Here is a 13,648-nt window from a genome sequence, read left to right as displayed (position 1 = left end):
ATGTTAGTGGGTCTGAGATCCTCAGCCCCATATCCGAGTTTAAGCACGGAAACTTACCCTGAAGGCCTGATCTTTGATCTAGTATCTCGCATTTTATTTGTTGGACGTGGTCTTTTATAGATATAACGTCGATTCGGTTTTGTGGGTACAGATCATATCCCCTAAATTTGACTTGCTTTGGTCGAGAGCAAATTAAGGTTAGTGTCGACTATCGTTATACCTTGTTTGACCTATGCCCGAGTCCCAAGCTTAATTTGTTGCCGAATTTTAGTTTAAGAATGTTTAAAAAATAACACTCAGAGAAAGAAAAAAATAAGGAAAATAAAATAAAAAACAAAAAGGTAAAAAAGGAAATGAAGTGATGCATTTATTGTCACTTGGATGTTGAAAGGATGCTTGAAAATAGGTGTTAGTGGTCCTAGATTCGAGGTAATGATGTATTGGTCATGTCAACAGTTTATCAATCTAACGGTCGGGATTGACTGTGAATTTAATCGTGTGACAGTGTTTATTGCATTGGTAAACTTTGTGGTGTGTGGGAAATTTTTTCACTTTACTTCTTTAGGTGAGGATGGCTTCGAAAGGTTAGTGTTCTTTCTTTTGTCGACATACCTTTAGTCTTGGTATGTTTCTACTCTGTTTGGCGGCTTTATGAGCTTATTGTGAAGGATTTCTTTGATTATGTCATCTATTTTGATATTGAACTTGGTGTATGAATCGAATTTCGGAGCTAGCTTAAAAAGTGATTTTTAGAATCTTTATTCTGGGACCTGTAAGGCCTGTCTTCTTCCTTCCTGAATGGTGGTCTCTGATTTCTCCGAGTTTCGCGTAGCTCCTCTATTTCGATTTGTCCAGTCGCTTTGTTTTGGAATTCCTCCAATGTCTTCAGTTTTGCAACGGCGATAGCTTCCTAGAATTTTCCAGGTCGAAGGCCACTCTTGATAGCGTGCAACTGCACTTCTGGATTAAGGTCAGGAATCTCCATGGCTACTGTTGTGAAGCATGTCATGTAGTCTTTCAGGCTTTCGTGCTGTCCTTGCTTAATTGTGCTGGGGTAGTCCGAGTCTCGCACATAGATTTTGGATGCTGCAAAATGATTTATGAACAACTTGGCAAACTCATCAAAATTGGTTATGGATCCTGCAGGTAAATTAGAAAACCATAATAGGGCAGCTCCATCTAAAAAAGTTGGAAAAGATCGGCACAAAATGGGATCGGAGTCACTATTGAAGAACATCATAGACTCAAATTTTGTGACATGAACTTCAAGATCTTCAATCCCCTTATATGGTGCCAAAGTCATGGGAAGTGTAAAATTCTTAGCCATTTTGAAATTCATTATTTCTTCGGAAAAAGGATTGGTTCATCGTTGGTGGACGAAATTGTGATCCATGTTCTAATTATTTTGAGATGAAGGCTTCTAAGGGGCACCAGCTGAATTCACAACTCCGTTCAACTAACCAGCAAGTGTACTGGGTCGTCCAAGTAATAAACCTTACGTGAGTAAGGGTCGATTCCACAGAGATTGTTGGTATGAAGCAAGCTATGGTCACCTTGTAAATCTCAGTTAGGCAGATTAAAAGGTAATTGTGATTATTGGAATAAATAGAAAATAAAAAGGAATAATAAAAGGGATAGAATACTTATGTAGATTCATTGGTAGGAATTTCAGTTAAGTATATGAAGATGCTGTATGACTCAAGGACGCCTGCTTTCCCACTGCTTCTACTCAATCCTTCTTACTCCTTTCCATGGCAAGCTTTGTATAGGGGTTCACCATCAGCGGTGGCTACTTTCAATCCTCTCGGGAAAATATCCTATGCGGCTGTCACTCGCACAGCTAATCATCTGGAGGCATCACCCATGGTTGATGGCTACATCCCATCCTCGCAGTGAAAACTAATGCTCACGCACTCTGTCACAGTACGGCTAATCACTGGTTGGTTCCTGCGCCTACTGGAATAGAATCCCTTGATTCTTTTGCGTCTGTCACTAACGCCCAGCACTTGCAAGTTTGAAGCACGTCACAGTCATTCATTACCGGAATCCTACTCGGAATACCACAGACAAGGTGAGACTTTCCGGATTCCCAGGATCCTACTCGGAATACCACAGACAAGGTGAGACTTTCCGGATCCTTATAAATGCCGCCATCCATCTAGCTTATACCACGAAGATTCTGTTGGGGAATCTAAGAGATACACATTCAAGCTCTGTTGCATGTAGAACGGAAGTGGTTGTCAATCACGCGCGTTCATAAGTGAGAATGATAATGAGGGTTATCTAACTCATCACATTCATCATGTTCTTGGGTACGAATGAATATCTTGGAATAAGAATAAAAGAGGAATTGAATAAAAGAAAATAGAACTTCATTAATACTTGAGGTACAGCAGAGCTCCACACCCTTAATCTATGGTGTGCAGAAACTTGGTGCACGAAATTGTGATCAATACTTTTCAAAACATAAACAATCCCTAGTAATGGCTCCAAAGACTTGGTGCTCAATACCATGGCATAAACACAACTTCGCACAACTAACCAGCAAGTGCACTGGGTCGTCCAAGTAATAAACCTTACGCGAGTAAGGGTCGATCCCACGGAGATTGGTGGTATGAAGCAAGCTATGGTCATCTTGTAAATCTCAGTCAGGCAGACTCAAATGGGTATAGTGATAAACGAATAAAGCAATAAGATAAAGATAGAGATACTTATGTATATCATTGGTGTAAGAGCTTCAGACAAGCGTATGAAGATGCCTTCCCTTCCGTCTCTCTGCTTTCCTACTGCCTTCATCCAATCCTTCTTACTCCTTTCCATGGCAAGCTCGTGTAGGGTTTCACCGTTGTCAATGGCTACCTCCCATCCTCTCAGTGAAAATACGTCCCTGATGCTCTGTCACAGCATAGGCTAATCATCTGTCGGTTCTCGTTCAGGGCCGGAATAATATCCATTGATACTTTTGCGTCTGTCACTAACGCCCTAGCCTGCTAGGAGTTTGAAGCACGTCACAGTCATTCAATCATTGAATCCTACTCAGAATACCACAGACAAGGTTAGACCTTCCGGATTCTCTTGAATGCCGCCATCAGTTCTCGCCTATACCACGAAGACTCTGATCTCACGGAATGGCTGGCTCGTTTGTCAGGCGAGCACTCGGTTGTCAGGCGATCAACCATGCATCGTGCAATCAGAAATCCAAGAGATATTCACTAAGCCTCGAATGCTTGTAGAACAAGAATGGTTGTCAGTCACCTTATTCATAGGTGAGAATGATGATGAGTGTCACGGATCATCACATTCATCAAGTTGAAGAACAAGTGATATCTTGGATAAAGAACAAGCGGAATTGAATAGAAGAACAATAGTAATTGCATTAATACTCGAGGTACAGCAGAGCTCCACACCTTAATCTATGGTGTGTAGAAAATCTACCGTTGAAAAATACATAAGAACAAGGTCTAGGCATGGCCGAATGGCCAGCCTCCCAAATGATCTAAGAACTAGATGTCCAGAGATTCCTAGATGTCAAATACAATAGTAAAAGGTCCTACTTATAGAAAACTAGTAGCCTAGGGTGTACAGAGATGAGTAAATGACATAAAAATCCACTTCCGGGCCCACTTGGTGTGTGCTTGGGCTGAGCAATGAAGCATTTTCGTGTAGAGACTCTCCTTGGAGTTAAACGCCAGCTTTTATGCCAGTTTGGGCGTTTAACTCCCATTTGGGTGCCAGTTCCATCGTTTAACGCTGGGATTTCTTGAGGTGACTTTGAACGCCGGTTTGGGCCATCAAATCTTGGGCAAAGTATGGACTATCATATATTGCTGGAAAGCCCAGGATGTCTACTTTCCAACGCCATTGAGAGCGCGCCAATTGGGCTTCTGTAGCTCCAGAAAATCCACTTCGAGTGCAGGGAGGTCAGAATCCAACAGCATCTGCAGTCCTTTTGAGTCTCTGGATCAGATTTTTGCTCAGGTCCCTCAATTTCAGCCAGAAAATACCTGAAATCACAGAAAAACACACAAACTCATAGTAAAGTCCAGAAAAGTGAATTTTAACTAAAAACTAATAAAAATATACTAAAAACTAACTAAAAGATACTAAAAACATACTAAAAACAATGCCAAAAAGCATACAAATTATCCGCTCATCACAACACCAAACTTAAATTGTTGCTTGTCCCCAAGCAACTGAAGATCAAATAAGATAAAAAGAAGAGAATATGCAATGAACTCCAAAAACATCTATGAATATCAGTATTAATTAGATGAGCGGGGCTTTTAGCTTTTTGCCTCTGAATAGTTTTGGCATCTCACTTTATTCTTTGGAATTCAGAATGATTGGCTTCTTTAGGAACTCAGAATCCAGATAGTGTTATTGATTCTCCTAGTTAAGTATGATGATTCTTGAACACAACTACTTATTGAGTCTTGGCTGTGGCCCAAAGCACTTTGTCTTCCAGTATTACCACCGGATACATACATGCCACAGACACATAATTGGGTGAACCTTTTCAGATTGTGACTCAGCTTTGCTAAAGTCCCCAATTAGAGGTGTCCAGGGTTCTTAAGCACACTCTTATTTGCCTTGGATCACAACTCTTATTCTTTCTTTCTTTTTCTCTTTCTTCCTTTTTTTCGGTTTTTCTCTTTTTTTCGATTTTTTTTTTTTGCTTCTTTTTTTTTGTATTCACTGCTTTTTCTTGCTTCAAGAATCATTTTTATGATTTTTCAGATCCTCAGTAACATGTCTCCTTTTTCATCATTCTTTCAAGAGCCAACATTCATGAACCACAAATTCAAAAGACATATGCACTGTTCAAGCATACATTCAGAGAACAAAAGTGTTGCCACCACATCAAAATAATTAAACTGTTATAAAATTCAAAATTCATGCACTTCTTTCCTTTTTAATTAAGCGCGTTTTTTGTTTAAGAGAGGTGATGGATTCATAGGACATTCATAACTTTAAGGCATAGACACTAAGACACTAATGATCACAAGACACAAACATGGATAAACATAAGCACTAAAATTCGAAAAACAGAAGAATAAAGAACAAGGAAATCAAGGAACGGGTCCACCTTTAGTGATGGCGGCTCTTCCTTCCTCTTGAAGGTCCTATGGAGTGCTTGAGCTCCTCAATGTCTCTTCCTTGTATTTGTTGCTCCTCTCTCATGATTCTTTGGTCTTCTCTAATTTCATGGAGGAGAATGGAGTGTTCTTGGTGCTCCACCCTTAGTTGTCCCATGTTGGAACTCAACTCTCCTAGGGAGGTGTTTAGTTGCTCCCAATAGTCTTGTGGAGGAAAGTGCATCCCTTGAGGCATCTCAGGGATCTCTTGATGAGAGGGGTCTCTTGTATGCTCCATCCTTTTCTTGGTGATGGGCTTGTCCTCATCAATGGGGGTATCTCCTTCTATGTCAACTCCAACTGAATAACAGAGGTGACAAATGAGATGAGGAAAGGCTAGCCTTGCCAAGGTGGAAGACTTGTCTGCCACTTTATAGAGTTCTTGGGCTATAACCTCATGAACTTCCACTTCTTCTCCAATCATGATGCTATGAATCATGATGGCCCGGTCTATGGTAACTTCGGACCGGTTGCTAGTGGGAATGATTGAGCGTTGAATGAACTCCAACCATCCTCTAGCCATGGGCTTGAGGTCATGCCTTCTCAATTGAACCGGCTTGCCTCTTGAATCTCTCTTCCATTGTGCGCCCTCTTCACATATAACTGTGAGGACTTGGTCCAACCTTTGATCAAAGTTGACCCTTCTTGTGTAAGGATGTTCATCTCCTTGCATCATAGGCAAGTTGAACGCTACCCTCACACTTTCCGGACTAAAATCCAAGTATTTCCCCCGAACCATAGTGAGATAATTCTTTGGATCCGGGTTCACACTTTGATCATGGTTCTTGGTGATCCATGCATTGGCATAGAACTCTTGAACTATCAAGATTCCGACTTGTTGAATGGGGTTGGTAAGTACTTCCCAACCTCTTCTTCGGATCTCATGGCGGATCTCCGGATATTCACCCTTTTTGAGTGAAAAGGGGACCTCGGGGATCACCTTCTTCAAGGCCACAACTTTATAGAAGTGGTCTTGATGCACCCTTGAGATGAATCTATCCATCTTCCATGACTCGGAGGTGGAAGCTTTTGCCTTCCCTTTCCTCTTTTTAGAGGTTTCTCCGGCCTTGGATGCCATAAATGGTTATGGAAAACGAAAAAGCAACGCTTTTACCACACCAAACTTAAAAGGTTTGCTCGTCCTCGAGCAAAAGAAGAATGAAGAGAGTAGAAGAAGAAGAAATGAGGAAGAGGGAGTTGGTGGTGTATTCGTCCAAAGATGGGAAATGAGGTTCGGCCATTATGGGTGGGTTTGGGAGGGAAAGTGGTTTGAATTTGAAGGGTGAGGTTGGTGGGGTTTTATGAAGGATGGATGTGAGTGGTGAAGAAGGGTTTATATAGGAGAGAGGGGTTTTTGGGGAAGAGGTGTTGAGGTGATTGGTGAATGGGGGAAGAAGAGAGAGAGTGGTGGTGGGGTCCTGTGGGGTCCACAGATCCTGTGGTGTCAAGGAAAAGTCATCCCTGCACCAAATGGCATCAAAATTCACGTTTTGAGCCATTTCTGGCATTAAACGCCGGGCTGGTGCCCATTCCTGGCGTTTAACGCCAGGTTCTAGCCCTTTTCTGGCGTTTAACGCCAGTCTGGTGCCCCTTTCTGGCGTTAAACGCCCAGAATGGTGCCAGACTGGGTGTTAAACGCACAACTGCTAGGCTTACTGGCGTTTGAACGCCAGCAACATCTTCCTCCAGGGTGTGCTGTTTTTCTTCCTGTTTTCCATTTTGTTTTTGCTTTTTTCATTGATTTTGTAACTTCTTATGATCATCAACCTACAAAAAACATAAAATAACAAAAGAAAATATATAAAATATAATCATTGGGTTGCCTCCCAACAAGCGCTTCTTTAATGTCAATAGCTTGACAGATGGCTCTCATTGAGCCTTACAAATGATCAGAGCAATGTGGGAACCTCCCAACACCAAACTTAGAATTTGAATGTGGGGGTTCAACACCAAACTTAGAGTTTGGTTGTGGCCTCCCAACACCAAACTTAGAGTTTGACTGTGGGGGCTCTGTTTGTCTCTGATTTGAGAGAAGCTCTTCATGCTTCCTCTCCATGGTGACAGAGGGATATCCTTGAGCCTTAAACACAAAGGATTCTTCATTCACTTGAATGATTAGTTCACCTCTATCAACATCAATCACAGCCTTTGCTGTGGCTAGGAAGGGTCTGCCAAGGATGATGGATTCATCCATGCACTTCCCAGTCTCTAGGACTATGAAATCAGTAGGGATGTAATGGTCTTCAACTTTTACCAAAACATTCTCTACAAGTCCATGAGCTTGTTTTCTTGAGTTGTCTGCCATCTCCAATGAGATTCTTGCAGCTTGTACCTCAAAGATCCCTAGCTTCTCCATTACAGAGAGAGGCATGAGGTTCACACTTGACCCTAAGTCACACAAGGCCTTCTTGAAGGTCATGGTGCCTATGGTACAAGGTATTGAAAACTTCCCAGGATCTTGTCTCTTTTGAGGTAATTTCTGCCTAGACAAGTCATCCAGTTCTTTGGTGAGCAAGGGAGATTCATCTTCCCAAGTCTCATTTCCAAATAACTTGTCATTTAGCTTCATGATTGCTCCAAGATATTTAGCAACTTGCTCTTCAGTGACATACTCATCCTCTTCAGAGGAAGAATACTCATCAGAGCTCATGAAAGGCAGAAGTAAATCCAATGGAATCTCTATGGTCTCATTTTGAGCCTCAGATTCCCATGGTTCCTCATTGGGGAACTCAGAGGAGGTTGGTGCACGCCCATTGAGGTCTTCCTCAGTGGCGTCCACCTCCTCTCTTTCCTTTCCATATTCGGCCATGTTTATGGCTTTGCACTCTCCTTTTGGATTTTCTTCTGTATTACTTGGGAGAGTGCTAGGAGGGAGTTCAGTAACTTTCTTGCTCAGCTGACCCACTTGTCCTTCCAAATTTCTGATGGAGGACCTTGTTTCATTCATGAAACTTTGAGTGGTTTTGATTAGATCAGAGACCATGGTTGCTAAGTCAGAGGTATTCTGCTTAGAACTCTCTGTCTGTTGCTGAGAAGATGATGGAAAAGACTTGTTATTGCCAAGCCTGTTTCTTCCACCATTATTGTTATTGAAACCTTGTTGAGGTCTCTCTTGATTCTTCCATGAGAAATTTGGGTGATTTCTCCATGAAGAATTATAGGTGTTTCCATAGGGTTCTCCTAGGTAATTCACCTCTTCCATTGAAGGGTTCTCAGGATCATAAGCTTCTTCCTCAGATGAAGCTTCCTTAGTACTGCCAGGTGCATTTTGCATTCCAGACAGACTTTGAGAAATTAAATTGACTTGTTGAGTCAATATCTTGTTCTGAGCCAGTATGGCATTCAGAGTGTCAATCTCAAGAACTCCTTTCTTCTGATTAGTCCCATTATTCACAGGATTCCTTTCAGAAGTGTACATGAATTGGTTATTTGCAACCATTTCAATTAGCTCTTGAGCTTCTGTAGGCGTCTTCTTCAGATGAAGAGATCCTCCAGTAGAGCTATCCAAAGACATCTTGGATAGTTCAGAGAGACCATCATAGAAAATACCTATGATGCTCCATTCAGAAAGCATGTCAGAGGGACACTTTCTGATTAATTGTTTGTATCTTTCCCAAGCTTCATAGAGGGATTCTCCATCCTTCTGTCTGAAGGTTTGGACTTCCACTCTAAGCTTACTCCATCTTTGTGGTGGAAAGAACTTTGCCAAGAAGGCATTGACTAGCTTTTCCCAAGAGTCCAGGCTTTCTTTAGGTTGAGAGTCCAACCATATTCTAGCTCTGTCTCTTACAGCAAAAGGGAATAGCATCAGTCTATAGACCTCAGGGTCTACCCCATTAGTCTTGACTGTGTCACAGATTTGCAAGAATTCAGCTAAGAACTGATGAGGATCTTCCATTGGAAGTCCATGGAACTTGCAATTCTGTTGCATTAGAGAAACTAATTGAGGCTTAAGCTCAAAGTTGTTTGCTCCAATGGCAGGGATAGAGATGCTTCTCCCATAGAAGTCGGGAGTAGGTGCAGTAAAGTCACCCAGCACCTTCCTTGCATTGTTGGCATTGTTGTTGTTCTCGGCTGCCATGTCTTCTTCTTCCTTGAAGAGTTCGGTCAGGTCCTCTAAAGAGAGTTGTGCTTTGGCTTCTCTTAGCTTTCTCTTCAAGGTCCTTTCGGGTTCAGGGTCAGCTTCAACAAGAATGCCTTTGTCTTTGTTCCTGCTCATATGAAAGAGAAGAGAACAAGAAACCGTGGAATCCTCTATGTCACAGTATAGAGATTCCTTGAGGTGTCAGAGGAAAAAGAAAAATAGAAAGAAGAAGGAGAAGAAGAATTCGAACTTTAATTAGATAAGGTTCGAATTGTGCGTTGAGAAGGAGTGGTACTCTATACATAGAAGGATGTGGGAGGAGAGGAAGAAGATTTTCGAAAATTCAATTAAAAAGATTTTGAAAACATTTTGAAAAACATTTAATTGATTTTCGAAAATAGAAGTAAGAAAGAAATCAAGTGATTTTTGAAAAAGGAATTGAAATTAGAAATCAAAAAGATTTGATTGAAAACTATTTTGAAAAAGATGAGGTTAAGAAGATATGATTAGTTTTAAAGAGATGTGATTGAGAAGATATGATTTGAAAACAATTTTAAAAGATATGTTTTGAAAACAATTTTAAAAGATTTGATTTTGAAAATTAGTGACTTGCCTAACAAGAAAAGATATGATTCAAACATTAAACCTTTCTCAACAGAAAAGGCAACAAATCTGAGATGTTCAATCAAATCATTAATTGTTAGTAAGTATCTTTGAAAAAGGAAAGAAATTGATTTTGAAAACATTTGATTGAAAAGATATGATTTGAAAAAGATTTGATTTTGAAAAACTTTGAAAATTTGAAAAAAATTGATTTGAAAACAAAATTCTCCCCCTAGCACCATCCTGGCGTTAAACGCCCAGAATGGTATACATTCTGGCGTTTAACGCCCAAAATGCACCCTTTTTGGGCGTTAAACGCCCAACCAGGTACCCTGGCTGGCGTTTAAACGCCAGTCTGTCCTTCTTCACTGGGCGTTTTGAACGCCCAGCTTTTTCTGTATAATTCCTCTGCAGCCTGTTCTGAATCTTCAATTCTTTGTATTATTGACTTGAAAAGATACAAATTAGAAAATATTTTTGGATTTTTTTTTTTAATAATCAAAATGCAACAAGAATCAAATAACAATGCATGCAAGACACCAAACTTAGCAGTTTGTATACCACTGACACTAACAATATGAGAATGCATATGAGACACACAAAATACTTCAAGTCAATAGAATTCAAAGATTAGAACACAAAAATCATCAAGAATTACTTGAGGATCCTTAAGACACATGAATGAATGCATGTAATTGACACCAAACTTAAGATGAGACACTAGACTTAAGCAAGAAACATCAAATATTTTTGGTTTTTATGATTTTGTAATTTTTTTTGTATTTTTCGAAAATTAAGTGGAAAAAGATATCAAAATTCTTAATGAGAATTCCAGGAATCAGTGCAATGCTAGTCTAAGACTCCGGTCCAGGAATTAGACATGGCTTCACAGCCAGCCAAGCTTTCAAAGAAAGCTTCGATCCAAAACACTAGACATGGCCAATGGCCAGCCAAGCCTTAGCAGATCATTGCTCCAATAGCAAGATTGATAGAGATCAACAAGCTATTGTGATGATCAGTTGAAACCTCGGTCCAATAAGATTAGACATGGCTTTTCAGCCAGCCAGATTTCAACAAATCATCATGAAACTCTAGAATTCATCTTCAAGAATTTCGAAAAAAAATAAATGCCTAATCTAAGCAACAAGATGAACCGTCAGTTGTCCATACACAAGAACAATCCCCGGCAACGGCGCCAAAAATTTGGTGCACGAAATTGTGATCAATACTTTTCAAAACATAAACAATCCCTAGTAATGGCTCCAAAGACTTGGTGCTCAATACCATGGCATAAACACAACTTCGCACAACTAACCAGCAAGTGCACTGGGTCGTCCAAGTAATAAACCTTACGCGAGTAAGGGTCGATCCCACGGAGATTGGTGGTATGAAGCAAGCTATGGTCATCTTGTAAATCTCAGTCAGGCAGACTCAAATGGGTATAGTGATAAACGAATAAAGCAATAAGATAAAGATAGAGATACTTATGTATATCATTGGTGTAAGAGCTTCAGACAAGCGTATGAAGATGCCTTCCCTTCCGTCTCTCTGCTTTCCTACTGCCTTCATCCAATCCTTCTTACTCCTTTCCATGGCAAGCTCGTGTAGGGTTTCACCGTTGTCAATGGCTACCTCCCATCCTCTCAGTGAAAATACGTCCCTGATGCTCTGTCACAGCATAGGCTAATCATCTGTCGGTTCTCGTTCAGGCCGGAATAATATCCATTGATACTTTTGCGTCTGTCACTAACGCCCTAGCCTGCTAGGAGTTTGAAGCACGTCACAGTCATTCAATCATTGAATCCTACTCAGAATACCACAGACAAGGTTAGACCTTCCGGATTCTCTTGAATGCCGCCATCAGTTCTCGCCTATACCACAAAGACTCTGATCTCACGGAATGGCTGGCTCGTTTGTCAGGCGAGCACTCGGTTGTCAGGCGATCAACCATGCATCGTGCAATCAGAAATCCAAGAGATATTCACTAAGCCTCGAATGCTTGTAGAACAAGAATGGTTGTCAGTCACCTTATTCATAGGTGAGAATGATGATGAGTGTCACGGATCATCACATTCATCAAGTTGAAGAACAAGTGATATCTTGGATAAAGAACAAGCGGAATTGAATAGAAGAACAATAGTAATTGCATTAATACTCGAGGTACAGCAGAGCTCCACACCTTAATCTATGGTGTGTAGAAACTCCACCGTTGAAAAATACATAAGAACAAGGTCTAGGCATGGCCGAATGGCCAGGCTCCCAAATGATCTAAGAACTAGATGTCCAGAGATTCCTAGATGTCAAATACAATAGTAAAAGGTCCTACTTATAGAAAACTAGTAGCCTAGGGTGTACAGAGATGAGTAAATGACATAAAAATCCACTTCCGGACCCACTTGGTGTGTGCTTGGGCTGAGCAATGAAGCATTTTCGTGTAGAGACTCTCCTTGGAGTTAAACGCCAGCTTTTATGCCAGTTTGGGCGTTTAACTCCCATTTGGGTGCCAGTTCCAGCGTTTAACGCTGGGATTTCTTGAGGTGACTTTGAACACCGGTTTGGGCCATCAAATCTTGGGCAAAGTATGGACTATCATATATTGCTGGAAAGCCCAGGATGTCTACTTTCCAACGCCATTGAGAGCGCGCCAATTGGGCTTCTGTAGCTCCAGAAAATCCACTTCGAGTGCAGGGAGGTCAGAATCCAACAGCATCTGCAGTCCTTTTGAGTCTCTGGATCAGATTTTTGCTCAGGTCCCTCAATTTCAGCCAGAAAATACCTGAAATCACAGAAAAACACACAAACTCATAGTAAAGTCCAGAAAAGTGAATTTTAACTAAAAACTAATAAAAATATACTAAAAACTAACTAAAAGATACTAAAAACATACTAAAAACAATGCCAAAAAGCATACAAATTATCCGCTCATCAAAACTCCACCGTTGAAAATACATAAGCAAAAGAGGTTCAGGCATGGCCGAATGGCCAGCCCTCTCCATGATCAAGTGACCGAATATTCAAAGACTTAAAGTGGTCAAAAGATGTCTAATACAATAGATAAATGTCCTATATATACTGGACTAGCTACTAGGGTTTACATGAGTAAGTAATTGATGCATAAATCCACTTCCGGGGCCCACTTGGTGTGTGCTTGGGCTGAGCTTGATCTATCCACGAGCTGAGGCTTCTCTTGGAGTTGAACTTCGAGTTATGACATGTTTTGGGCGTTCAACTCCGGATCATGACGTTTTTCTGGTGTTTAACTCCAGACAGCAACATGTACTTGGCGTTCAATGCCAAGTTACGTCGTCATTCTTCGAATAAAGTATGGACTATTATATATTGCTGGAAAGTCCTGGATGTCTACTTTCCAACGCCGTTGAGAGCGCGCCAATTGGAGTTCTGTAGCTCCAGAAAATCCATTTCGAGTGCAGGGAGGTCAGAATCCAACAGCATCAGCAGTCCTTTTGTCAGCCTTTTTCAGAGTTTTGCTCAAATCCCTCAATTTCAGTCAGAATTTACCTGAAATTACAGAAAAACACACAAACTCATAGTAAAGTCCAGAAATGTGAATTTAACATCAAAACTAGTGAAAACATCCCTAAAAGTAGCTTGAACTTACTAAAAACTACCTAAAAACAATGCCAAAAAGCGTATAAATTATCCGCTCATCACAACACCAAACTTAAATTGTTGCTTGTCCCCAAGCAACTGAAAATCAATTAGGATAAAAGAAGAGAATATACTATAAATTCCAGAATATCAATGAATATATATATTAGATGAGCGGGACTTGTAGCTTTTTGCTTCTGAACAGTTTTTGGCATCT

At 40.7% G+C, this 13,648-nt stretch overlaps 1 protein-coding gene and 1 non-coding gene across 2 annotated transcripts; one reads left to right on the top strand and one right to left on the bottom strand.

Moving 5' to 3' along the window:
• Positions 1 to 910: 910 nt before the first annotated feature.
• Positions 911 to 1,327, bottom strand: LOC130981056 (uncharacterized). The gene has a single exon (XM_057904695.1). It carries the CDS (start codon positions 1,325 to 1,327, stop codon positions 911 to 913), a length of 417 nt encoding a protein of 138 aa, XP_057760678.1.
• Positions 1,328 to 8,703: 7,376 nt separating this feature from the next.
• Positions 8,704 to 8,811, top strand: LOC130984345 (small nucleolar RNA R71). Its single transcript, XR_009088286.1, has one exon. It is a non-coding gene; the product is annotated as a small nucleolar RNA R71 (small nucleolar RNA).
• Positions 8,812 to 13,648: the final 4,837 nt, after the last annotated feature.

This window comes from Arachis stenosperma, chromosome 5, assembly GCF_014773155.1.
Source record: "Arachis stenosperma cultivar V10309 chromosome 5, arast.V10309.gnm1.PFL2, whole genome shotgun sequence".
Taxonomy (NCBI): Eukaryota; Viridiplantae; Streptophyta; class Magnoliopsida; order Fabales; family Fabaceae; genus Arachis; species Arachis stenosperma.
The sequence above is the reverse complement of the archived record's forward strand: the minus strand, read 5'-3'. Positions and strand labels throughout refer to the sequence as shown.